The sequence below is a fragment of the Vicia villosa genome, unplaced genomic scaffold (genome assembly GCF_029867415.1).
Source record: "Vicia villosa cultivar HV-30 ecotype Madison, WI unplaced genomic scaffold, Vvil1.0 ctg.002096F_1_1, whole genome shotgun sequence".
Taxonomy (NCBI): Eukaryota; Viridiplantae; Streptophyta; class Magnoliopsida; order Fabales; family Fabaceae; genus Vicia; species Vicia villosa.
The window spans coordinates 170164-197871 of NW_026705836.1; the positions used below are offsets into that span (position 1 = coordinate 170164).

General features: G+C 37.9%; 1 protein-coding gene and 2 long non-coding RNA genes across 3 annotated transcripts; 1 reads left to right on the plus strand and 2 right to left on the minus strand.

Annotated features, from left to right (window-relative positions):
* Positions 1-14950: 14950 nt before the first annotated feature.
* Positions 14951-15937, minus strand: LOC131637841 (uncharacterized). The gene is made up of 3 exons (XM_058908413.1): positions 15534-15937; positions 15158-15440; positions 14951-14989 (listed from the first exon to the last, which is right to left on the minus strand). Exons 1-3 carry the CDS (start codon positions 15935-15937, stop codon positions 14951-14953), a joined length of 726 nt encoding a protein of 241 aa, XP_058764396.1.
* Positions 15938-16421: 484 nt separating this feature from the next.
* LOC131637837 (uncharacterized) lies at positions 16422-22581 on the minus strand. Its single transcript, XR_009294499.1, has 4 exons — positions 22165-22581; positions 21469-21551; positions 21128-21294; positions 16422-16720 (listed from the first exon to the last, which is right to left on the minus strand). It is a non-coding gene; the product is annotated as an uncharacterized LOC131637837 (long non-coding RNA).
* LOC131637838 (uncharacterized) lies at positions 18655-20625 on the plus strand. The gene is made up of 3 exons (XR_009294500.1): positions 18655-19029; positions 19122-19690; positions 20191-20625. It is a non-coding gene; the product is annotated as an uncharacterized LOC131637838 (long non-coding RNA).
* Positions 22582-27708: the final 5127 nt, after the last annotated feature.

The following is a 27708-nucleotide window of genomic DNA, read 5'->3' on the forward strand; positions in this document are numbered from 1 at the left end:
AACCCTGATAAACCATATGAAATCCATTGGAACCCTTGATACATCTTATCTCCTTAGCAAATCCAAAACCCTAATGTCAAAACCCTTTGATTAGGAGAGAGTGACTTGAGTTTAACCATTAAGCCTTGAACCCTTGAAGATGAAATGAGATGGGCAAATTTTGGGGTATGACAGCTGCCCCTGTTCAATCTTCTTAAATCTGAATAGTGTGTAATCTTCTGATTATGGTGTGTTAAATAAGTTAGAGTGGCTGTACTTTGAAGATTCTTTCAGATTTGAACCAAATTCAAACTTGTTCTTCATGTTCATCTTCATTTTTCAACTGTTCATGGTGCCTTCTTCACAAAATCATATCTCATGGATGGAGCCATGGATTTTCATGCTACTTATCTCTTTGGAAAGCCCTTGCTACATATTTCAATTCATTTGTTGAAAGTTTCCTCAAACTCTTTTTGGATCATTGAGAAAAATGGTCATAAAGTTAAGAAAAATATCCAAGTAAAACACTTGAAAATTTCTCCAAGTCTTTTGAAAATTATCTTCTTAATTCCATACCTCTCAAAATAATCATTTTTTGCAAAAAGTTCCAATGTGATAAGTTTTTTGTTTTGTCAAGATCTACAACTTTCATGTTGGGAGATTTTTGAGTGTGCAAGCAAAATTTTGAGTTCCCAAAATTAGGTCAAAATTCACTTAAAACCTTAATTTTGACTTTTTGTTGAATTTTTTATTCTTGATGAATTATTTGAATTTTCTTTGATCAAATGTCTTCAATATCCATATGATGATGATTTGGATCCTTAAAAGTCCATTGTTGACTATTTTTCTCAAAAGTCAGAGGTTGACTTCCATAGTTGACTTTTTCCAAAATGAACTGCAGTTTTGTGATTTCCAAATGAATCAAGCTCTCCTCTTCAAATGAATGGTATGAATGGACTATAATGTTGATTTGGATGCCCATGAATCATATTTTGAGTCTTGGAACCATCTCCTGATTAAAAGTCAACCCTCTAGTGAAATTAGGTCAAAAACCCTAATTGGAGCTTCTGATGAACTTGAAGGTGATTGATCTTGCATTGACCCATCTTTAGACCTTGTTATTGATTAGAGAATCCCTTGAATCATAGCAGAATGTTGGGTTTATTTTTGGGCCTCAAAACCCTAATTTTCCCAGTCTCTTCTTAATCAATCTCCTGTCTTGGGAGACAAGCAACAAACAACAATTTTTTTTTGTATTTTTGTTAGAAAATGATAAATGCATGATGATTATAATGACAATGATGATCCTAATATTTAAGATAAGGTGGGATCTCAGTGGTCAAAAATTGGGGTGCAACGGCTGCTCCTATTTAAGTTCCTGATACCTGATGAGGGGAAGATGGAATCTTCGTCACAGCACGGTAGGAGGGTCTTAAATACAAAAGATAGCACAATTTTAGACCCTGAGAGCCCACGTGCATGATATGAAAGCAACATATATTTTTTGCTTTTTACATGGAACAAACAAATAAACAACATCCTTCCTTTAAACTGGGAGGGAGGAAACAAATCTACTAGGGACACATGATAAACAGTCCCAGACACTTGGGAACTGGACAATGTCACAGACTTTGGTAAATTTAGGATTCTCACAGAATGGACCAGGTGTAAATATTAGTCCTTTTGACACAAAAGAAGGGTTATGGATTCACACATAACACATCACCAGGCTCTGGATTCTCACATAACGAGGTAACAAAAGAAGGGGTTCTGGATTCTCTTAGAACAAAAAGGGTTCAATTACGGATCCCCTCGCAATGACAAAGATATGTTATGGATTCACACATAACAATAATAACACCAAGCTATGGGTTCACACATAACAAGGTTAACTCTTTTCCATAGGTTGCATTCTTATGTTGGAGGAGGAAATCAATGGGTTTTCTCAATGAACTGTCTCATACGCTGGGGTGACTCATCATTCATAAAAGAGAGAAATAACTTCAACATGAACTGTGTTGACGTTGGAGAGACCAAGCATTCATAATAAATTTAACATGAATTGTCTCAACACTGGAGAGACCAACCATTCATAATAACTTTAACATGACAACACCAGTGTATATACTCGCTTGATTGTCAATAATATCTTCTGTTTAGGGATGCAGATCCTGCAGGGGAAGAGAATACTCTTCAAATCAATCTTCATTATCAAAGGATTCATTCCGAGAAGAAAACCCGTTGAAAAGGGGAACACATTTCGAAAAGAAAACACATCATTGGCTAGAGACAACTTGTGTCAAGACGTAGCTGCTTTGTGGGGATGAAATTTATTAGTGCTTTCGTTTCTTGTTTCGAGAACCAACTCTTCTGGGGACTCTGGGTCAACATTCACCTCTGTATTCAAGAGTTTTAAGAAAATGTTCTATCTTTTCGTTTTGAAAAACAACTTTTGACTTTGTTTCAAATCTATTAATTTCAAAAACAAAATTTTGCAAGATAGAATGAAATAAGTGAAGGATAGAAAAACACTTAGAAAGGGGGGGTTGAATAAGTGTAGCTTTTAAAACTTGTAAGATAAAAACAATTTGCATAATGATTTTTATCCTGGTTCGTTGTTAACTAAAATACTCCAGTCCACCCCCTTGGAGTGATTTACCTCACCTGAGGATTTAATCCACTAATCACCCAAGATTACAATGGTTTTTCACTTAAGCAACTTCTAAGTCTTCTAGAGTATTCTGATCACAACCTGATCACTCTAGGAACAAACTGCTTAGATACCCTCTAAGACTTTCTAGAGTATACTGATCAACAACCTGATCACTCTAGTTCTTACAACTTAATGTAAACAAATTCGTTTAAGAGTTACAATGCTTCTTATAAAGCTATTATCACAACTGTGATTTTCTCTTAAGTTTAGGCTTAATCTCACTAATATATTACAACAGCAATGTAGTGAGGTTGAAGATGAAGTTTGAGAGCTTTTTGAATTTGACAGCGTTTCTGTATATTTGCGCAAGTATTGTATTCAGCTTCTCATCAGAACTTCAATATATAGGCGTTTGAGAAGATGATCGTTGGGAGCATTTAATGCTTTGCGTGATCCGTTCAGCATTGCATTTAATGTTTCACTCTTTTGTCAACTACCTCGAGCCTTGCTTTCGCTGTGTCTACTGACGTTGCCTTTAATAGCTACTAACGTTCCTTTTGTCAGTCAGTGTAGCCTGCCATCTTGTACTTGCTTCTGATCTGATGTTTGTGTAAACAACGTTTGAATATCATCAGAGTCAAACAGCTTGGTGCAGAGCATCTTCTTGTCTTCTGACCTTGAAGTGCTTCTTAGCGTGATACCATGAGAACTTCAGTGCTTCTGCTTCTGATCTCAAGTTCTTCTGATGCTTCCATAGACCATGTTCTGATTCTGCTTGACCATCTTCTGATGTCTTTCCAGACCATGTTCTGATGTTGCATGCTGAACCTTCTGAGTCAGTGCTTCTTGCGCTGATTTTGTGCATACTCTTTATATAATTCCTAAAATGGAAATTGCATAGTATTAGAGTACCACATTATCTCATACAAAATTCATATACATTGTTATCATCAAAACTAAGAATATTGATCAGAACAAATCTTGTTCTAACAATCTCCCCCTTTTTGATGATGACAAAAACATATATAAATGATATGAATTCGCAATCAGAATATCAGACGGCTAAAGACAATTACACAGTTATAGCATACGCATATATACATAGTGTGTGAATATGTCTCCCCCTGAGATTAACAATCTCCCCCTGAGATAAATAATCTCCCCCTGAAATAAATACTAGAAGAAATTTATAACTAAAGGACTTCCCTGAGTATTTTCCATTTCAGTTGAGACGATCACATATGCTTAGATCTTTCAGAACATTCATAGCTTCTGAATCTTGCTTCCATAGGACAGCTTCAGAGCTTGAATTTCTTCTTGAATCATTGCATGCTAGATTGTATCAGAACATTGTTGAATGTACCAGAGCATCATCAGAGCATCTCTACATCCTGAAATGTTACAAAACAAACTACACAACAAAAGTCAGAGCATGAATGAATCAGAACATAAAATATGTATCAGAATATATAATATGTATCAGAGCAAAGACAATAATGTTTCAGAGCATATTTAGATCCAAAACATGCATCAGAACATTTAAGGGATAATAATGAGTTAGAGCATATTCTATCATCAGAATATCATAACATTCTTCCTTCTTGCTTCTGATCTTGAAGCTTGCTTCAATTCCCATGTCTTTGCTTCTCATGTTGAGCTTTTAAGAATATCCTCACTTCCTGCAAAACACTCAAAGACATAGAACTTGCACATTCTATTAGAAATGTGGAGACTTTCTCCCAGCAACTGATAATATAAATCAGATCATTTATCACATTTTCTCCCCCTTTTTGTCATAACATCAAAAACACAAAAGATTCAGATGAAAAACAAAATAATATGAGAGAAAAAAGGATAATTTTCATTGATTGCAAAAAAGAATTATCAGAAGGTACAAGGAAGATGCATAGAAGACAGATGCAAGAAACAAAGAAAAACAACTAAGACACAAAGGACTAAGACGACCCTAGCTTAGACATAATCTTGGCCAGCATGTCATGAATCCTAGCATTGCTCTCAGTCTGCCTCTCCATGAAAGAGCGGAACTCAGCATTGATGTCTTCTTGCTTGTCCATACGAGAAGCTAGCTCAGCTTGGTTCTTCTGAATAACCTCTAGAGTCTTCACCAGAAGAGAGGATTCACCAGAAGAAGCTTCACAACTTCTGTTCAGAGGGATAGCAATCTCAGCAGCAGCTTCCATTGTCAGATCATCATCATGATTTTCCTCAACAGGAATAGTCTCAGCAGGATGATCTTCAGCATTAGCTTCTCCCATATAAGCATCTTCTTCATACTCAGGAGCAGGAAGATCAGAATCTCCATTCTCAAGAGCTTGAAGAATGGCAGCAAGATTCCTTGGAGCAGAAGGACCTTCAACTTCTGGATGATCAACAACTTATGGAATGACCAAATTGGGGTCCTCCTCAGAAGGATTTTCCCTCAGAAAGTCAAACAGTGACTTGAAGTCTCCAATCAAAATTGGATACTTAGGTCTCCATACCACAATCTCCCTACAAGGATTGTCCAGCAACTCATCAACAAACATATTCTCCTCAAGAACTCTCCTGTTTCTGATAGGATGAAAATATTTTCCATCATCAACTTCAAGAAGATATCCAACATAACCAGGTGCAGCAGCCACTAGTCTCTTCTGAACAGCCATGGCTCCAACCTGAAAATCTTGGCGAAAACTTCTCCAAAGATTTCTAGTAGAAACATCATCAAGATCATTGAAGAAGGCATCTTTCAAGAGATCCAGCCTACTAATAACTTCATGTCTGAACAACTCTAGGTAGATATGAGGTTCAGGTTCAGGAGGATTGAAGGTGAGTTTGTAGTCAGGGTAGAGAAGGCAGTATGGGTTGGACTTTCTGGTAGGAAAAGGATGGGATGGAGAGGTGGAACTGCTGTGGTTGAAGAAGATGGAATATCTGCGGAGATGGTTGATGAGGATGGTATATCAGTGGGTGTGGGAGGATAGACATTTAGTGGAGTAGGGTTCAAAACAGGTGTAGAAAGAGATGGTTGAGGAGGATTTGGAATGGTGAAGGTGTTGTGAGGTTCAGAAGGAGGAGGTTGGATAAAAGATTGAGGTTCAGAAGGAGGTGGTTGGTATACTTGCCTGGGAAAATTTGTAGTACTTTTAGTACGGAAAGATTCCCTGATGCGCTGATCTTGATATTCTTGGGAGTTTACTTTGACAGGATCAAAGGTGACCCTTTGCTTCTTGGCTTTCTTGGCTTCTTCTTCTTGAGCCTTTCTCTTCAGCCTTGCTTCTTGCTTCTTCTGATCCTTCTTCTGAAGGTCAACCAGAGAAGGAAGCACTCTTCCACGAATCCACGCAGGATCAACAGAAGATTGAGTTCTTACAGAAGCTTCCAAGTAATTCTTAACAGCCTTGTGAAGTTCTGCTTGGAACACGGTAGCAAAGCCTTCAACAGGAATTCTTCTGGTCAGAATATCTGGGAAGATTACAGGAACAGAAGTTAACTCCCTGATAAGTTCCAATCTTAGCAGATCAAAACCATTGAAGACATGACCTTGAATGACTCCAAAGAATTTGGACGTTCCAATAGTCCTTAGAGAGTCCATCAAATCACTTTCTATCAGAATGTCTGAAATCATTCTGGCGAAAGGAATAGCATTTCTTGGAAGATGAGGATACTTCTCACGTTCTTCATCTCTTGACTCTTCAATAGCCATTTTCAAATTCTGAAAAAGAATGTTGGAGATGTTGAGTTCAATTCTTCTTCCAATGCAGAAAAGAGTATATTTGTCATCAAGACTAATGTAAGAGGAGGAGAACGATCTTCTTCTGTGATGGAGAGAACCCAGAATAATCTCAGCCCAAACTTGATAGAACGCCCTTAATGTACCAGTTTTATGAGATTCAATACCAGTAGCATACGATATTTGTCTTTCAACCTGTAGCCAACTAACTCTGGCATGAAGAGGACCAGTGCATCCTTCTTCATCATCCAAGTTGTACAGCTTCCTGATCAACATCTCAGTTATCACAACTTCATGCCCTAACACGAAGGAGATGATTGCAGTTGGAGTAACCGTTGCATGAGCCCAGAAATCTTTCACAAGAGCCGGATAAATTGGTCCAACCAATCTATCAAGATAGTTTGACCACCCTTGTGCCAATATCTTTGCATCAGGTTTGAAACCATGTGCTTTCAGATTCTCAAAATCCACCGAAGACTCACAAAGAACTTCCATTTCTGATGTAGGAATGGAACAAGTCTTCAATGGAGCATACCCATGCTTGCTGAAAACCAGATGAGTGGAAGAAACTTCTGCTTGGCTTGAGGAACTTGACAAAGGATTCATGATGAGATGCTAAGTTGCAGACACAAGCTAGGGTTTATGTAATGAATGCAAAAAGTGAGGGACGAATGAAGAGAGAGAGTGAAAAAAATGAAATGAAGATGAAGACAGGTATTTAAAAGATTGAATAAAAGAAAATAATAAATGCAATATGGTTTAAATGAAATGATTACAGAAAAACATGACATCAATTTGCATTTAATGAGATATGACGTTAGGAGAGATAAAGTGACAGGATGAAATGATTTGCACAGTTACCTAGGGCGGCGTCTCCTCAACTGCACGCATGCTTGTCCAAAAATAGTGAACACGTGTTCATTTTCTGGAAAGACTGGTGACAACTGTTTTGCTTTAAAAGAGATTCTGAATCAACTTAGATAATGAAACGTTAGAAATAACAGAATCAGAACTTCTAATTGATCATTATCAGAACTTCTTATAAACACATAATCCCAACATATTTTAGAACTTAGCCATACGTAAGACATTCTTATCTTCTCATTCTGGACATAAGTCCATACTGATATTCTTCAGAATGAACTCAAACCTATCTTCAGCAAGGGGTTTTGTAAAGATATCATCCCATTGATGGTCTGTATCCACAAAGTTTAAAGAGAGAACACCCTTCTGAACATAGTCCCTAATGAAATGATGTTTAATCTCAATATGTTTAGCTTTGGAATGTAAGATAGGATTTTTAGATAAACATATGGCAGAAGTATTATCACAGAAGATAGGAATGTTACTCTCATATATTTGATAATCTTCTAGCTGACTCTTCATCCAGAGCATTTGTGTGCTACAACCAGCAGCAGCAACATATTCTGCTTCTGTTGTTGAGAGAGCAATGGTAGCTTGCTTCTTGCTGTACCAGGAGATCAAGTGACTTCCAAGAAATTGACAACTTCCAGAAGTACTCTTCCTTTCAATTCTATCTCCAGCATAGTCAGCATCACAAAATCCTACTAAGTTGTATTCTTTAGATCTTCTGTAGACTAAACCAACATTAGTAGTACCTTTCAGATACCTCAGAATTCTCTTAACAGTAGTTAAGTGAGATTCTCTAGGATCTGATTGGAATCTAGCGCACAAACAAACACTGAATAGAATGTCAGGTCTAGAAGTAGTTAAATATAGAAGAGATCCAATCATACCTCTGTACAACTTATGATCTACCTTCTTACTTACCTCATCCTTACCTAGAACACACGTTGGATGCATAGGAGTTTTGGCTTCTTTGCTTTCAGAAAGATTAAACTTCTTCAGAAGTTCTTTCACATACTTCGTTTGATGAACATAAGTTCCATCAGAAGTTTGATTGATTTGAATCCCAAGAAAATACTTGAGTTCACCCATCATACTCATTTCAAATTCAGCCTGCATAGACTTAGCAAACTCCTTTCCAAGTGAAGCATTAGATGTTCCAAAAATAATATCATCAGCATAAATTTGACAAATTAAAATGTCCTTCTTAGACGTTTTACAGAAAAGGGTCGTATCCACTTGTCCTCTAGTGAAACCATTATTCAGAAGGAAAGAACTTAATCTCTCATACCAAACTCTAGGAGCTTGCTTTAATCCATACAATGACTTCTTAAGTTTGAAAACATGTTCTGGAGACTTAGAGTCTTCAAAACCAGGAGGTTGGTGGACATAGACTTCCTCATCTATATAGCCATTTAAGAAGGCACTCTTAACATCCATCTGATATAGAGTGATGTTATGTTGAGTGGCAAAAGAGATTAGTAAGCGAATAGATTCTAACCTGGCCACTGGTGCAAAGTTTTCTGTATAGTCAATTCCTTCTTGTTGACTATAACCCTGAGCCACCAGTCTGGATTTGTTTCTTACCACTTCTCCCTTCTCACTAAGCTTGTTTCTGAAAACCCACTTTGTACCAATGATGTTGAATCCTTTTGGTCTAGGAACCAAATCCCATACATCATTCCTTGTAAACGTATTTAGTTCTTCTTGCATGGCAATTATCCAGTCTGGATCTTTTAGAGCTTGATCAACAGAAGTTGGCTCGATCAAAGAAACAAGACCTAATTGACACTCTGCATTGTTCTTAAGGAATGCTCTGGTTCTGATAGGATCATCTTTCTTTCCAAGGATCACATCTTCTGAGTGAGCTGAGGTGAGTCTAGAAGATCTTCTGACGGTTGGCTCTTCAGAAATTCTGAGATTCTCTAAAGATGCAACAACTTGATCTTTTGATTCTTTGCTTCTGAGATTTTCAGCTTCTGAAACTTTGCTTCTTGGTTCTACAGCTTCTGATATATCAATATCTATATCTGCAAAATTCTCAAACTGCTTTGTCTTTTCAAGACAAAGCTTATCATCAAATCTGATATTGATTGATTCTTCTACAACCAATGTTTCAGTATTGTATACTCTGTAGCCTTTAGAGCGTTCAGAATATCCAAGAAGGAAACATTTTTGTGCCTTAGAATCAAACTTACCAAGATGATCTTTAGTATTCAGAATAAAACAAACACATCCAAAAGGATGAAAATATGAAATGTTGGGCTTTCTGTTCTTCCACAATTCATAAGGAGTCTTATTTAGAATAGGTCTTATAGAGATTCTATTCTGAATATAACATGCAGTGTTTATTGCTTCTACCCATAAGTGCTTAGCCATATTGGTTTCATTGATCATGGTTCTGGCCATTTCTTGTAGAGTCCTATTCTTTCGCTCTACAACTCCATTTTGCTGTGGAGTTCTAGGGCAAGAGAAATCATGGGCAATACCATTTTCTTTGAAGAACTCCTCAAAGAATCTGTTCTTAAATTCACCACCATGATCACTTCTGACCTTTATGATTTCGCACTCCTTCTCAGATTGAATCTGAGTGCAGAATTCAAAGAACACTGAATGAGACTCATCCTTGTGTTTTAAGAACTTTACCCATGTCCAGCGGCTATAATCATCTACAATGACTAATCCATATTTCTTCCCTCTGACAGATGCTGTTTTGACTGGTCCAAACAGATCAATGTGCAGAAGTTCTAACGGCCTTGAGGAAGAGACAACATTCATAGATTTGAATGCAGGTTTGGAGAACTTGCCCTTCTGACATGCTTCACAAAGAGCATCTGATTTGTATTTCAGATTTGGGAGTCCTCTAACCAGATTTAGTTTGTTAATCTGAGAAATCTTTCTCAAACTAGCATGTCCTAATCTTCTGTGCCAGACCCATTGCTCTTCAGAAACAGACATAAGGCAAGTCACCTTCTGCTTCTCAAGATCAGAAATATCAATCTTATAAATGTTGTTCTTTCTCTTGCCTGTAAATAGGATTGAGCCATCCTTCTGACTTACAGCCTTGCAAGACTTTTAATTGAAGATTATGTCATAACCATTGTCACTTAATTGACTTATGGACAATAAGTTATGCGCTAATCCTTCTACAAGAAGTACATTAGTTATGGAAGGAGAGTTACCAATACTTATGGTTCCAGAGCCAATAATCTTGCCCTTCTGATCTCCTCCAAACTTGACTTTTCCACCAGATTTAAGCACCAGGTCTTGGAACATATACCTTCTTCCCGTCATGTGTCGCGAGCACCCAGAGTCCAGGTACCATGCAATTTTGTGTTTTGTCTTCTTTGCTGCTAAGGATATTAGCAACAGACATTATCTTCTCCTTAGGTACCCACAGTTTCTTGGGTCCTTTCTTGTTAGTTTTCCTCAAGTTCTGATTGAACTTGGGTTTAGCATGATAAGTAACAGGAGGAACAGCATGATATTCTTTAGGTTTGGCAGCCTGATATTTTTTAGGTTGTGTCACATGCTTCTTGGTGTGTGTAGTGTTAAAGCTTTTGGCATGTGAAGTGAGCCTAATATCATGTGAGTGGCCATATTTGAACTGATCATACAATGGCTTGTATGTGATTTTCAAATCATCTACAGGTTCAAATTTACGTGGGATATCACCCTCATAGCCAACACCAATCCTTTTGTTTCCAGAAACACCATATATCATAGAAGCAAGATGAATTTTACCAAAACTTCTAGATAGAAACTTTCTAAAGCTCGAGTCATATTCTTTCAGAATATGATTGAGACTAGGAATGGATTTTTCTGATTCAGAAGAAGATCCAATATCTTTGGATAATTTTAAAACTTTTTCCTTCAGTTCAGAATTTTCCACTTCCAGCTTCTTAGTTTCAAATTCAAATAGCTTTTTCAGCTTTTTGTATTTGATACTAAGATGAGCCTTGAGTTCCAGAAGTTCAGTTAAACTGGAAACTAACTCTTCTCTAGATAGTTCAGAAAATACCTCTTCAGAATCTGATTCTGATGTAGATTCTGATCCGTCATCCACTGTGGCCATCAGTGCAAGGTTTGCCTGCTCGCCTTCAGAGTATGATTCCGAATCATCCCATGTTGCCATAAGACCTTTCTTCTTATGAAACTTCTTCTTGGGATTCTCCTTCTGAAGTTTTGGACATTCATTCTTAAAGTGTCCAAGCTCATTGCATTCATAGCAGAGGACCTTCTTCTTGTCAGATCTTCTTCCTCCAGAAGATTCTCCTCTTTCAGGCTTCTTTGAACTTCTGAAGCTCTTGAACCTCCTTTGCTTGCTCTTCCAGAGTTGGTTTACCCTTCTGGAGATCATGGACAGTTCATCTTCTTCTTCTGATTCTGATTCTTCAGAATCTACTTCTTCAGCCTGAAAAGCGTTAGTGCATTTTTTATAATTAGATTTTAATGCAATAGACTTACCTTTCTTCTGAGGTTCATTAGCATCCAGCTCAATTTCATGACTCCTCAGAGCACTGATCAATTCTTCAAGAGAGACTTCATTCAGATTCTTGGCAATTTTGAAAGCAGTCACCATAGGACCCCATCTTCTTGGCAAGCTTCTGATGATCTTCTTGACATGATCAGCCCTTGTGTATCCCTTGTCAAGAACTCTCAATCCAGCAGTTAGCGTTTGAAATCTTGAGAACATCTTCTCAATATTTTCATCATCCTCCATCTTGAAGGCTTCATATTTCTGGATCAAGGCAAGAGCTTTTGTCTCCTTGACTTGGGCATTTCCTTCATGGGTCATTTTCAATGACTCATATATATCATAGGCAGTTTCCCTGTTAGATATCTTCTCATATTCAGCATGAGAGATAGAATTCAGCAAAACAGTCCTACAATTATGATGATTTTTGAATTGCTTCTTTTGATCATCATTCATTTCTTGTCTTGTAAGCTTTACACCAGTAGCTTTCACTGGATGTTTGTAACCATCCATCAGAAGATCCCATAAGTCACCATCTAGACCAAGGAAGTAACTTTCAAGTTTATCTTTCTAGTATTCAAAGTTTTCACCATCAAATACTGGTGGTCTAGTATAACCATTGTTACCATTTCCATTGTTTTGCTCAGCTGAGCCAGATGTAGATGTATTTGTTGGATCTTCACCAGCCATCTTGTACTGAAGCGTTTTTCTCTTCCTGAATCTTTTCTAAACACGGTTAAGTGCTTGCACCTTAGAACCGACGCTCTGATGCCAATTGAAGGATAGAAAAACACTCAGAAAGGGGGGGTTTGAATAAGTGTAGCTTTTAAAACTTGTCAGATAAAAACAATTTGCACAATGATTTTTATCCTGGTTCGTTGTTAACTAAACTACTCCAGTCCACCCCCTTGGAGTGATTTACCTCACGTGAGGATTTAATCCACTAATCACACAGGATTACAATGGTTTTTTACATAGACAACTTCTATGTCTTCTAGAGTATTCTGATCACAACCTGATCACTCCAGGAACAAACTGCTTAGATACCCTCTAAGACTTTCTAAAGTATACTGATCAACAACCTGATCACTCTAGTTCTTACAACTTAATGTAAATAAATTCGTTTAAGAGTTACAATGCTTCTTATAAAGCTATATCACAATTGTGATTTTCTCTTAAGTTTAGGCTTAATCTCACTAATATATTACAACAGCAATGTAGTGAGGTTGAAGATGAAGTTTGAGAGCTTTTTGAATTTGACAGCGTTTCTGTATATTTGCGCAAGTGTTGTATTCAGCTTCTCATCAGAACTTCAATATATAGGCGTTTGAGAAGATGACCGTTGGGAGCATTTAATGCTTTGTGTGATCCGTACAGCATTGCATTTAATGTTTCACTCTTTTGTCAACTACCTCGAGCCTTGCTTTCGCTGTGTCTACTGACGTTGCCTTTAATAGCTACTAACGTTCCTTTTGTCAGTCAGCGTAGCCTGCCATCTTGTACTTGCTTCTGATCTGATGTTTGTGTAAACAACGTTTGAATATCATCAGAGTCAAACAGCTTGGTGCAGAGCATCTTCTTGTCTTCTGACCTTGAAGTGCTTCTTAGCGTGATACCATGAGAAATTCAGTGCTTCTGCTTCTGATCTCAAGTTCTTCTGATGCTTCCATAGACCATGTTCTGATTCTGCTTGACCATCTTCTGATGTCTTGCCAGACCATGTTCTGATGTTGCATGCTGAACCTTCTGAGTCAGTGCTTCTTGTGCTGATTTTGTGCATACTCTTTATATAATTCCTGAAATGGAAATTGCATAGTATTAGAGTACCACATTATCTCATACAAAATTCATATACATTGTTATCATCAAAACTAAGAATATTGATCAGAACAAATCTTGTTCTAACAATAAGAATTCCAAGAAATGAGATAAGGCTCAAATTTCATTAATGGAATGGTAGTCTGCGAACGACAAGACTCCATGGATTACAAAGTTTTGAAAATGGTAACTTTTATAGGAAAGGTTACACTAAAATACAACGATCACTAGTCCCCCTATCAACTTTGAATATCAAGCGTACGCTGACGTCGGTTGAGAGTCTTCATAAAATCTTCAGGATGGTCAGGTGATACCGGATGTGGTTACTTGCCATATTCCCTAATTTTTGCATGAATTGTCTTTGCAGGTTTTCAATTATCGGGATCTTTTCCTTTTCTTTTATTGTCTCTAATTTTTACTTGGACCGCCTTTTCAGATTTTTAGTCCACCGAGACGCTCATTTTTGCCTAAGTCGCTCTTTCGGGTTTTCGACTTAGCGAGCTCTTATTTTTTTTAGGCGAAGTATTTCTTGACCATACCGGTATTCAGGGGACGTGGGAATTCTTCACCATCCATAGTCGTGAGAACCAAAACACCACCCGAGAAGGCTTTCTTGACAATGTATGGGCCTTCATAATTGGGAGTCCATTTGCCCCTGGGGTCTGGTTGAAGAGGGAATATATTCTTGATCACGAGATCGCCTTTCCTGAATCTTCGAGGTCTGACTTTCTTGTCAAAGGCTTTCTTCATTCTTTCTTGGCAAAACTGACTATGGCATAATGTAGTCATTCTTTTTTCTTCAATAAGATTCAGCTGATCATATCTAGCTTGACTCTATTATGCTTTTGATAATTTGGCTTCCATCAGGATCCTTAAGGAGGGAATCTCAACCTCTATTGGGAGTACGACTTCCATGCCATATACTAAGGAGAAAGGTGTTTCCCCATTCGAAGTGTGAATTGTAGTACGGTACCCATGCAGAGCAAGAGGGAGCATTTCATGCCAGTCTTTGTAAGTCACAACTATCTTCTAGACAATCTTCTCAATATTCTTGTTAGCTGCTTCTACCGCTCCATTCATCTTAGGACGGTAGGGAGAGGAATTGTGATGCTTAATCTTGAACTCATCACACAACTCTTTCATCATCTTGTTGTTCAGATCGGAACCATTATCAGTAATGACTCTGTTGGGTACGTCGTAGCGATAGATGAGATTGTTCTTGATAAATCTTACTACCACTTGTCGAGTAACATTGGCGTAAGAGGTAGCTTCGACCCATTTAGTGAAGTAATCAATGGCGACCAGGATGAAACGATGTCCATTTGAAGCCTTTGGTTCAATCATTCCAATGATATCAATTCCCCAAATAGAGAAAGGCCATGGAGAGGAGATAATGTTGAGAAGCGTCGGAGGCACATGGATCTTATCAGCATAGATCTGGCATTTGTGGAACTTCTTCAGATATCTGTAACAGTCAGATTCCATGTCATTGCATGTTCATTGGCATGAGTTCCAAAAGATCCTTCGTGAATTTCTTGCATTTATTGGTTTGCTTCGTGTCTATTCACGCATTTGAGCAATACCCTGTCGAAATTCCTTTTATAGAGCACGTCCCCAGTTAGGAAGAAATTACCGGAAAATCTTCACAAAGTTCTTTTGTCTTTGCTAGAGCCCCAGGTGGGTACTCTTGTTTTTGAAAGAAGACTTTAATGTCATAAAACCACGACTTGTCATCTGTGACGGCTTCAACAGTGAATACATGAGCTGGCCTATCCAGGCGCATGATTGTAATTTGAGGTGCTTCATTTGGAAACTTCACTTGATACATGGAAGCCAAGGTAGCTAATGCATCTGCCATTTGATTTTCCTCACGAGGTATGTGATGGAATTCAACTTTGTTGAAGAAGGTTAGTAGTCTTCGAGCATAATCTTTGTAAGGAATTAAACCAGGATGACGGGTTTCCCATTCTCCTTTGATCTGATTAATAACTAGAGCATAATCTCCATACACATCTAGAATCCTGATTCTAAGATCAATGGCTTCTTCTAGTCCTATGATACAAGCTTCGTACTCTGCCATATTGTTGGTGCAGTCGAACATCAGTCTTACAATAAACGGTACATGAGAACTTTGTGGCATAACAATGATTGCCCCAATTCCTTTACCATAAGTATTAACAGCTCCATCAAATATCAAACTCCATCGGGATTCAGGATCAGGTCCTTCTCCGTGTAAAGGTTCCCCATAATCTTTTGATTTCAAATACATGATCTTTTCATCTGGGAAGTCGTCTTGCAAGGATTGGTCATCATCAATAGGTTGAAAGGCCAGATGGTCGGCTAAAATACTTCCTTTGATGGCTTCTTGGGCACGATATTGGATGTCGTACTTGTCATACCTCAAATTTGTCATACGCTTTTATCTGGCTTATGTTTCTCATTTCATCTGCATTTTCATTAGGTCATCTAACACTCATGCATCATTAACCAATGAACTTGGCATGGGATCAAGGGTCTTGGAGGATTAAGGGTTTCACGTGGATTAGGCAGGCTTGTTTCAATTAAAATTCTCCAGAGCCAGGGATAAGGCTTGCTTCTTACCTCAAAGTTTTGATTACATATTCTTCAGGTCTTCTCTTTATAGAGACAGGCTTGTTTCAACGGTTGGGCTTATTCACCAAACAAAGATTAATTCATGGTGTTACTTGTGTTATAAGTCAATTACTTTGAGGTATTTGCAAAATTTGGAAAGAAAAAAAAAGGGGTTTTGTTTCAAGTTCGAAGACTTTGGTCATATCCTTTCACTTTTAGTTAAGGTTTCGTTGGTGCTATGGATTCAAGTTGCAAAAGTGAAGAAAGATTCAATATTCGAATTCAAAAGAAATGGAGGAAAAAGATTAATTCATATTTCATTTGGAGAAGGAATTTAAACTTAATTTCGCGGTCAAACACATTACAAGCAAATATTTCAATACATGTTCAAAATCCAATCATATCATTACAACATTAAAAAAATGGAGTTTGACCTATGGAACAGAATCTAAAGCTTATTTCCCTCCAACCTCCAGTTTCCTTCCTGAATATCTAGCTTTCTTCATTGAAGGTTCATCATTTGCCTTCATATAAGCTCCATCCAGACCCACCAGGCCATCATGAACCCGATCATTCATCAAAATTCATATTTGAAAGTCATGCCCTGCACATATAAACCCAGATAAATCCAAACTGCATCAGTATTCCGATTATGACATCAAATACAACAGCCCTGCATCAAACAACTTCAAATATCTCACTTGAAAATTCACTTTGAACCTATACCTATCTATTGCGCTGCAGAGAAATAAATATGCAGCAAAGTAAGACCTGGTCCACCATACAAACAATCCTACATAAAACCGATTCGGAAAAATCAACAAAAACAACTAACACCCTAACTCTTACAGTTAACATTTCACTACCAGCAGTTAGTTTTATTAACAATTAACCATCATTCAACAGTCCCTAAACTCAACTAATTTCTTAACAGTTCAAGACATACTTCCAATAAAAAAAACAGTCCCATGTTCAGCTCTGCATATTCATATAAAACCTGTCGCACGCTCGCGAAAATGAACAACAGAGTCGCCACCAATATATTTATCCCAAAGAGGGAAAGGAATATCAGAAAACCTAAAAAAGAATAAGAACGAGGTCTTTCGACCAGAGATAGGGTACGGGAGTCGGTTACGCGAGGGGAAGGTACTAGCACCCCTCACGCCCATCGTACTCGATGGTATCCACCTATGTTTGTTGCTATCTAAAGGGTGTATAAATCTAAAGCTTAATTACTAAGGGAATGCATGCAAATGAAAGAAGAAGAAACACGGGGAAAATAAGGTTTATAAATAATTGTGCTCGCTTAGGCCCCGCGACCCAATGCCTACGTATCCTTTTCAGGAATCAGAGCGCCGTAGTTCGGCTCTTTAGTTTTTGTTTGTTTTTGTGTTTTTTAGTGGACGAAGTTACATTCGCACTCCGCTGCTCGACCTCTGGAGTCTTAAGCTGGGAATGGAGCGGAAATAACGTGTCCAATTAAAGAATGCCTCGGAGGCGAGATAGAGAAAAGAGTTTGAGCGTTCAAGTGGCACCCTAAAGCAAGGGAGACTCGAGTTGCTCTTTGGTTTGTGTTTTTTAGAAATTGGGAACTTACGCTCGAATGGTTCCCTAAAGCAAGGGAGATCCAAGCACTCGAATGATTCCCTAAAGCAAGGGAGATTCAAGCTTCCATTCCCTTTTTAATGATTTTCACTTTTTATTAATGTTTTATTAAGTGTTTTCTTTGTATTTTTTAAAGGGATTTTATTTTGATATTTATTAGATGTTTTAAAGTTGAAAAGGAAAAGAAACTAGCCTAAGTATGAAGGGAATTTCTACCTAATGTTATCATGGTTTCTACCTAAGGTTTAGAATAAAAGAATATGAAAATAAAGATCACAATTAGAAGTCAACAAGTAGGATACATGAAAATAGTACAAGAGCATGAAATAGAACAAGTCAAAATATAGCACAAAAGTGAGTTAAAGTACTATTATTTTTATGTTGATTTTTTATGAGAGAAATTGAATTACAAGTCAAGTAAAAAGACTAAAAAACAAATAGCCTAAAAACTAATATTTTTTATGATTCTTTCTCATGTCAAAATTAGTACTAAGGTCTAAAAGGATAGGAGAAAAAATAGCATGCTATCACCTAAAATAAATTGGTAAAAAGCTAAGTAAAATCTAAATCTACTAATTAAAATAAAATGGAATCAGGGGGTGTAAAATTGAATTGATGGTGCAGGGAGATAAGCAAAGGGCGCAGGGCCCATCTGGGGGAAGCCCACACAGAATTCATTTTTTTTTGTTATAACATTTTTATGGCAAAAAGGAGTAATGGGTCGAATGGGGGTGTAGACAGCATAGCCCAATGTTGATGAAAGAATTGATCCAACAAAGTTTATTCCAGATTTTTGTTTCTATTTCATTTTTTACTAATTCGGATTTCATTCAACTAATGACAGTTAAGGGCCACACTTAATGTTAATTAAGAGTTAATTAAGTTGACAATTAAAATAAAATATGAAAGGGGAACTAGGGTTTGTATTGAGACGTTTCAGTTCTATCGTGAATTCGCCTCTCACCCTCGTTCTCACCGGCACAAACGAACGGCGCCGGAGAAGCTTCTTTCTCCGAGCGGCCACCATTAGACCAAACTCTCTTTCGGTTCCCTCTCTCGCTTGTTTTCCTCACCTCATCCCTCAATTTCTCGCTTAAAAATCTAACAAGAGTAAACCCTAAGTCTAACAGAGTAGATTCAAGTCTAAGCATCAACGAATTCCAGTCAATCGAGGTTGAAACAAGCATCACGGCAAGAATAATGAACAATAGAGGGCAAGAATGAATGATTAGGGAACTTACTGACCGGAGTAGCTTCCGGTGACTCTTCAAACTGATGGCGTCAGAGATGTGTCTTCGTGAAATCCAGGTAATAACTAGCATCCACAAATTTCGCCTCTTGTTCACTTCTGATCTCTTCTTCTTTTCGATTGCGTTGAGAATTCTTGTTATTGTTTGCAGAGATGCCGATGAAAGATTGGTATGAAGTTGCGCGAGGATGAAGAAGAATTTGAAGGTGCTGATGGGAAACTTTGATTCGGTTCTTGGTGAATGATTTTCTGAATGATTGATCGGAGATTATCGTGACGATTCTTGGAGAAGATTGAAGATTGAGAGAGGGAAGAATTGAACTCGAAAGTGAACTCGTAGATGAAGATGAAGACGGAGCTTCTGAGGTTTTCTGGTTTTTGTTGCAGAGAGGTGAAGGTGGATCAAGTGGAAGAAAATGGTGTTGAGTGGAAGAAGATGAAGGAATAGAGTTCAGAGAGAATATGAATTGAGAGTGGAAGGAGATGATGGACTGATTTATGAAGAAAATGGTGGAGAGAAGGAAAGTGGTGAAGAATGAATGAATGGAGAAGGTTATGGTGTATAAAGATGAATGAAGAAGAAGATTGAAGATGGAGGGAGAAGTGAAGAGATGAAGATGATGATGAATGGTGAGAAGTGATGAAGTGAATTGTGGAAAATGGTGGAGGAAGCTGAGAAATGAAGAATGGTTCTGTTATATAGAGATTGAAGCTGAGAAGGTTAGTTACAATTTCTGTTAGAATTCAGTTATAGGTTGTTAGAGTTTTGTAACTGTTTTTGAAGGTTAGTTATAATATGGTTAGAAATTGGTTTTGAAATTCTGTTAGTTATGGCTCTGTTATAGGGTTTGGAAAATTAGTTAATTCTGTTAGTGAATTATAACTGAATCGGTTAGGTGGTTGAAGGTTACAAAGCTGAGCAATTATTTATCAATCAGTTGAAAAAACAGTCAGGGAATTATAAATTCAAACTGAAGCTGAGTTAGTAAAAATGGTTAAAAACTGAAAGGTTCACTTGATAAGGTGTTTAACTGGGTTGGTAGAATTGTAAGCTGCAGTAGGTATTGGGTTTGTTAGAAGTAGGTTGAAAGTGAACCGATACGTAGAGTTGTTTTCATTTCGATTTTGTTTTGGATGTGGGGCTGGCTGTTGTGTGCAGGGACTATTAGCAGGGCTGAATCATGAGACTGAAATTGATTTTTTTTTGTTTTGATATGCAGGTTCTGATTTGCATTTGAATTGGTGGCATGCGTTGTTTACCGGCGAGTTTTGCCGGAGCTTTAGTATGCATCAGATTTTCCAGAAAGGAAGACTTTGGAGAAGGCCTTAAATCAGACATGGTGCAAAATCTTTACATCTTTGGTGGAGCTGAGAACGCAACTGCAGATATATACATATGTATCGGGCAGCAAACTGTTTGATTGAGGCATAGGTTTAAGATAGCACCATTAGCATCTTGTGTAACTTAAATATAAAACACTTGTGAATCTGTATAATTCTAACTGAAAGGCATCTTTCTTTCCACCTGACTTTCCTTTTTCTTTTTAATGTGAATGACACTTGAAGTTGTACCATAGATTTTGTATAAGCTTGGAATTCTAGTGTCTTCATTATGTAATGCACCACTTTGAGAATGACTTTGGATGAAGCTTGATAATGTCTTGGGAATGGTTAAATCTTGAATGAGCTATCAACTTAAGCTTCCTAATAACACAGAGAATGAGTTATGATCTCAAGTCCTCTTTTTGAATGATGATCGTATGTTGAATTGGAATTAAATGAAGAATTTTTGTCTTGTAGAACTATTCCATTGGATGAGCATGAGCCATTTTGGATTTTGGTGGACTTTGATGGATAAGATCAATAAAAGCCTTGGGTGACTTTTACATTCCCATTTTAATTCTCAATGAAAACCTAAATTAAATCTCCAATTCAAGTTACCTTGTACTGCAATCAATAAGTAATTGAGAAAGTGACTAGATTCTCGATCCCATGTCCATGTTATTGATTAAATGATGCATGATATGTTAATGACCTAATGGATACATGCAAATGAAATGTGCATCTTAAGCCAATTAGAAATAAAATTAGATGGGCAAATTTTGGGGTGCAACAAAACCAAGACATACATTCACTAGTTAAAACCAAATGACTAACCTTCAGCTCATATTTCACATTGCAACTGACAGGAGCCTTCAACTTCTAACATTTCTAACCGAGTGTAACCTGCACATTACAATAACCAAACACCCAGGCTACACATTTTAAACATACAGATTCCAGAAAAAAGGGCATTCCAAAATAGAATTTATGTCAAAACAGCCCTGCACAAAGATGAAATGGGAGTTAGTTAACGTTCAAAACAAGATGCAGCCATATGTACAAAGCTTCCAATTCGACGTGTCAGTCAGAGATCCCTAACCACTGGCTCATAATAACTTCCAGCAGCTAACATACAGTTTTAACTACTAACGACTCGTAACGAGATTGCTACTCACCTTTGAAGCTAACTCGAAATGATCCAAGCTTCTTCGTTTTCACTATGCCAACTTGCTCCCACCAAAATAAACTCCAGCTGCATCTACATACATAACCATACTTGACATCAATAACAGTTATATAACTAACATTCTATCCTCTCCCTAACTGAATTTTACCTTTAACTATTAACAGAAAAAAACAGAAATGTAACTAACTGCCAGCTCACACTAACAAACTGAGTCCTATATCAACTCAGTATAACCGACCGAGTTAACTGACTCTAACAGACTGAGTCAAGTAAATCCTCACCATTCGATCTCCAACTGCCACTTCTAATCCTACATGTCAGATTCAATCACCTCAACCTATAAAAGCTCCCTTCCCTCCACAATTCAAGTTTCATACGCCACTTCTCTTCTCCACCATAAGATCATTCATCATCCATTTCACTCTCTTCACGCACCATTCTTCAGCTTCATTCATCTACAATTCTCCTCTTCTCCCAATTCATCCCTAAACCTCTCTCTCTCCCCCATATTCGCTCATCCACAAAAGCCATTGGAGCTTCACCTCGGAGCTTCCATAAGCTTGAGCTTGGCCTCAATCCACTCATTCTCACACGCAAGAACCACTCAGAACAACATCCAACACAGAAAAATGAAATAGAAAAAGAAGGAGCTTAAAGAAGGTAGAGAAGAGTACCGGAAAATTACCTGAATTGAAGTATCCCTCGGGTTTATTTTGCCAGCCGTCGAAGAGTCACCGGAACTGCTCCGGTAGGTAAGTGGCGTCGAACTCCCAATTCTACCCTGCTTTAGCGTTGTTCCATATTGTTTGTCACGTTCCCTTGCTTATCGCTCGCAAATAGCTCAAACTCCGCTCTATTAGGGAGGTTTGCACAAACTAGGGTTCGTAATCCCTCACTCGATTTGAGACGAGGGAGCCTCTTTCAGGCGAAATTGAGGCCAGATTCTGATAGAAGGTGAAGAGAGGTTTGTAACGAGGTCATGATTTCTAGATTTGGCCAAGCTCCGCCGCCTCCGGCACGGCGGAGCGATTTCCGGCGAGGAAGGTTTGTCCGAGAGAGGGAAGACCGAGAAAAGAGAGTCTGAGAATGGGATGTGAAGAGTCACAAACAATAACCCTAAATCCCTTTTTAGATTAAGATTTTTTAGTTTTATTCATTTCATTTTTAATTGATATAATTTCTGATGGATCAAACAAAAACTTCTTTGGGCCTTGGAACCGAATTGTTAATCACCTCCCCCTTAAGCCCACGCACCATCTATTTTTAGTCTTGCTGAATGTTGCATCAACAAAAACCTCTTGGGCCATGCACCTGGGCCTGTGCGCCTGTTTGCTGATTACACCCCATAATTCAATTTCCACCCCCCTGATTCACATAAAAATTGCTAGAATTTAGGATTCTTTTACTTCGATTTTTCTCATTTTTTTTAGGCAATAAAAATACTAATTTTCTCTTGTTATATTTTAGATTTTAGTACCATTTTGACATAGAAAAATACACTTAAAAAAATACTAGTTTTTAGGCTTATCATTTCATTTTTTCTTCCATAAAAATCCCATAAAAATAGTAGTATTTTTGGACTAATTTTAGTATTAATTTTTGGAACACTTGTTTTATTCTTTTGTGTCATTTCCATGTTATGATTTTGGTATGATTTTGTTACTTAGCTTTTGGCCATATTTTGGCCTATTTTATTAATATCATTTGTATACTCCTTTTAGAATCTAGGGTTAAATAAGTTGTTGGTCCCTCTTAATATAGCGGTTTTCAACTTTAGTCCCTCTAAATATTTTCTTCAAAGAATGGTCCTCCTAAAAATTTTAATTTTAACTTTTGGTCCCTCTTGCAATTTAGCGACGGTTTTTTACAAATTAGAGACGGTTTTAACGACGGTTTTAACGACAATTTTTTATTTAACGACGAAATTAGATACCGTTTTAGCTACGATTTTGCCATGAGGGACCAAAAGTTAAAATTAAAATTTTTAAGAGGATCATTCTTTGAAGAAAATATTTATAGGGACTAAAGTTGAAAACCGCTATATTTAGAGGGATCAAAAACATATTTAACCCTAGAATCTATCCCATTGTCATGTTAACTTTAGGTAGATATCTCCTTGTAGATCATTACACAACTATTAGGATAGAATAATCATTAGGTTAGTATCCCCTCTTTCATTTCCTTTTCTTTTACAACATTAAAACACCTAATAAATACTCAAAATAAAATCCCTCTAAAAGATACAAAGAAAACCCTTAAAACATTAATAAAGGTCAAAAAAATAATAAAAAGGAACGAAAACTCTCATTCCTCTTGTTTAAGGGGGTCACTTGAGTGGAAGTTCCCAACCATAAAAAATACAAACAAAGAGCCGCTCGAACCACGCTTGTTTAAGGGAGTAACTCGAAACGCTCGACAAACTTCTCTCTCTTCTCTCCTGCCTTTCTTGGCATTCTTAACGGCACCGTTATTTTCGCTCGATCGCATCATAGGTCATCCCCTTATGCAAGAGCGCGAACGTAACTCCGCCCAACTAAAAAACACAAAAACAAACAAAAACATGTGAGCCGAACTACGGCGCTTTGATTCCCGAAAGGGATACGTAGGCATCAAGTCGCGGGGCTTGAACGAGCACAGGTGTAAATAATTCTTTCTTTTCCCCGTATTTCTTTTGCATGCATTCGCATTAGGCATAGATATAGTACACACCCTTTAGATAGAAACAAACATAGGTGGATACCATCGAGTACGATGGGCGTGAGGGGTGCTATGATCAAAGGTCTTCCTTCCACTGGAGGGCTTAAAATTAGAGGTTCCAGCAGGTATTCTTTGATATCCTCAAAAGCTTTCAGACATTCTTCTGTCCATTTACACTCTTGGTCCTTGCGGAGAAGCTTAAAGATCAATCCACAAGTTGTAGTCATGTGAGAGATAAATCTGGAGATGTAATTCCATCGTCCAAGAAAACCTCTGACTTGTTTTTATGTTTTTGGAGGAGGCATTTTTTGAATGGCCTTGACTTTTTCGGGATCAACCTCAATACCTCTTTGGTTGACGATGAAACCTAGTAGCTTTCTAAAGCGGACACCAAATGTGCACTTACTTGGATTCATACGCAGCTTATATTTTCTCAAACGTTGGAACAACTTCAGTAGATGCCCCACATGTTCTTCTTCTGATGAAGACTTTCCAATCATGTCATCCACATAAACTTCAATTTCTTTCTGAATCATATCATGGAAGAGAGTCGTCATGGCTCTTTGATAAGTTGCTCCAGCATTCTTCAGACCAAATGGCATTACACAGTAATAAAACGTGCCCCAGGGTGTGATAAAAGTTGTTTTCTCCATATCTTCAAGTGCCATCATAATCTGATTGTACCCTGAGAATCCATCCATAAATGAGAAGACTTTAAACTTAGCAGTGCTATCCACAAGCATATCAATGCAGGGTAGCGGGAAATTATCTTTTGGACTTACTCTGTTTAAATCTCCGTAATCAACACACATTCTGACTTTTCCATCCTTTTTGGGAATATGCACTATGTTGGCCAACCATTGAGGATATTCTGATGTGACGAGGAAACTGGCGTTGATTTGCTTCTGTACCTCTTCTTTGATCTTATCTGCCATATCTGGGTGAGTTCTTCTCAACCTTTGCTTGACAGGCGGACATTGTGGTTTCAATGGTAATCTGTGCTCTACAATAGTGGTATCCAACCCAGGCATATCTTGATAGCTCCAAGCAAAGACATCCACATATTTTTTCAAAAAATCAACCATTTTCTTTTTGCCGCTTGGTTCTAACAATGCCCTAATCCGCACTTCTCTTTTCTCTTCTTCAGTACCCAGATTGATTACTTCCAAAGGCTCTTTGTGCGGCTCAATGATCTGTTTCTCGTGCTTAAGTAGACGAGTGATCTCTCAGGGATCTCTTCACTACTCTCTTCCTCAGCTTCGTACACAGGGTGAAATTCTGGTATGACAGACTCAGGATGTCACTCACGATGTCAAGACCTTTGATATGTTATTAGCTTAGCTAAGGCAGGAGAGAATGATCCCCAATTTTTAATTACCCCTAAGAGGAAGGAGTCCATGAGTACTGGGACCATGTTAGTTCAGTCAATATAAACAAATTGTAAACTTCATTGGTTCTGTGATAGGACACACTGATAAACCAGATCCTGATGTTATACACGATGTTATAATATCCACAACTGAACAAACAACACAATGCAGAAGATAAATAACACAGTTAATTGTTAACCCAATTCGGTCTAACTGCCTACTCTAGGGGCTACCAAGCCAGAAAGAAGATTTCACTATCAGTAGTACTATTTTATGTAAACAACCTTTGGTTTACATATAAACAACCTTTAGTTTACCTAGTCACTACCCAATGCAATCTTTATCTTAGAACTCCATCCAAGACAAGAGAACCTCTGATCACTCCCTAGTGATGCATAACTATTACAACCCTACAACAGCTATTTAAACAATTAACAATAAAAGCTTACTTGATCTTGCTTCATAGATTCAATCAAGAACATAATACTCAACTCTTACCTACAGGTTTCGAGTGAGAACAATAACTTCTCTTACCTACAGGTTTCGAGAAGGACATGGCAGCCATCCCACAACCTGGTTGGTCTACCTTTACAAACCCTAATGACTACATCTTTTCAATACTTGGTTTGCTTACAAAACTAGGTTACAAAGGTTTCTATTTATAACCTATTCCCAGTTGGACTTGGGGTTACAATCGCAGCACTACTAGCCAATAAAAACATCAACAATCTCCCCCTTTGGCTTATTTTGGCTAAAACTATACATACATTAATAGATACATATGCAGCAAAACATATATGAGCTTCAACTTTCAAGACAACAAAGAAGAACAGATCTTTTACATTCTCAGAATTGGGCTCTTCTGTTCTTCAAGGCTCTTCTTCCTGCAAATGCCTGCTTGCAAATTCCTTTGTTTCTTTTGACAATAGCAGAATCAGAAACTCTCCCCCTTTTTAGCAATAATATGACAAAGATAGAACCAATGTCATAATATACAGTGGAACATTTTCATGCAACACTAGTGTACATGAGGAAGACGATGGGAGACAACCTTTGTCTTTGAGGACCAATGGTGGTATAAGAGAACTCTTACTCAGTCTTCAACTAGAAACCAAATCCTAGCTTAAGGTCTAAGAGAGAACATGAGTGAAATCTGACCATCACTCCTTGTAACTCAGAACACAAATCACGATTGTGTTCATAACTCAGATCACAAATCACAACAACAAGAGAACCTATACAAAGAACTGTATATGATGGAACACTTTTGTTGAACTCACAGAAAAACTCATGACAGAAGCAAATATCTTCCCCAGCCAGTGTTTTTCTTTGACTTGCCAACACTTTTGTTCAAACTTCAGCATCTGATGAAGGGTGGAAGTGACAACTCCAGCACTATGAATCCAGGGTCTTCCCAAGAAACAGCTGTAAGCGGGATAAATATCCATTATCTGAAAAGTGATTTCAAAATCATGAGGTCCGATGCGGATAGGAAGATCAATCTCTCCGATCACAGTGCGTGAGAACCCTTCAAAAGTCAGTACGCTAATCCCATTTGGCCTAAAAGGTGCCCCTTGATAGTATAAACTTTCCAAGGTTCTCCATGGCATAATGTTCACAGATGAACCAGCGTCTACTAGTACATTTGTCAAAATGTTGTCTTCATACTTTGCTGATATGTACTGGTCACTGTTGTGCTTCGGAATCCTTTGAGGAACTTCTCGCATTATACTGCCAAGTGGCCCATAAGTCATCTCTTCTTCAATTTAATTATGTCCCTTTCTTCCTTTTATTTCTTCATCCAGCAAACCCAGACCCATCAGATTCAGAATGTCTCCTTGTAGATTAGCACAACCTCGTGTGCTTCCTTCACAAGCGGGGCACCTTTCATGGCTAAAGTCAATCAATCCGTTTTGGACCCATACTTCGTGTATCATTCGTAAGGATCCGCGCACAGTGCGAACATCGGGCATATACTTTACTGTGGAACATTCCCCAATCATGTTGACATTGTTCTCATCCCTATCTCGGAGAATCTGGATAAGTCCTCAACCCATGAGACTTTGAATTCCTGCTTTCCACAGTGCACACCCACGAGGATTTCTGCAGCAGATTCGGCAAAAGCCGCAATTGTTTCGAGTTAATCCTCCCATCACCCACAA

Excerpts from the sequence above, each read along its gene's own strand:
- LOC131637841 (XM_058908413.1), bottom strand. The coding sequence starts at position 15,937 with ATGACAAATTTGAGGTATGACAAGTACGACATCCAATATCGTGCCCAA. Across the intron at positions 15,441-15,533 it reads AGAATCAGGATTCTAGATGT|ACTACTAACCTTCTTCAACA; the intron begins GTATGGAGATTA and ends TTATGCTCGAAG. Across the intron at positions 14,990-15,157 it reads AACTTTGTGAAGATTTTCCG|ATATCTGAAGAAGTTCCACA; the intron begins GTAATTTCTTCC and ends TGACTGTTACAG.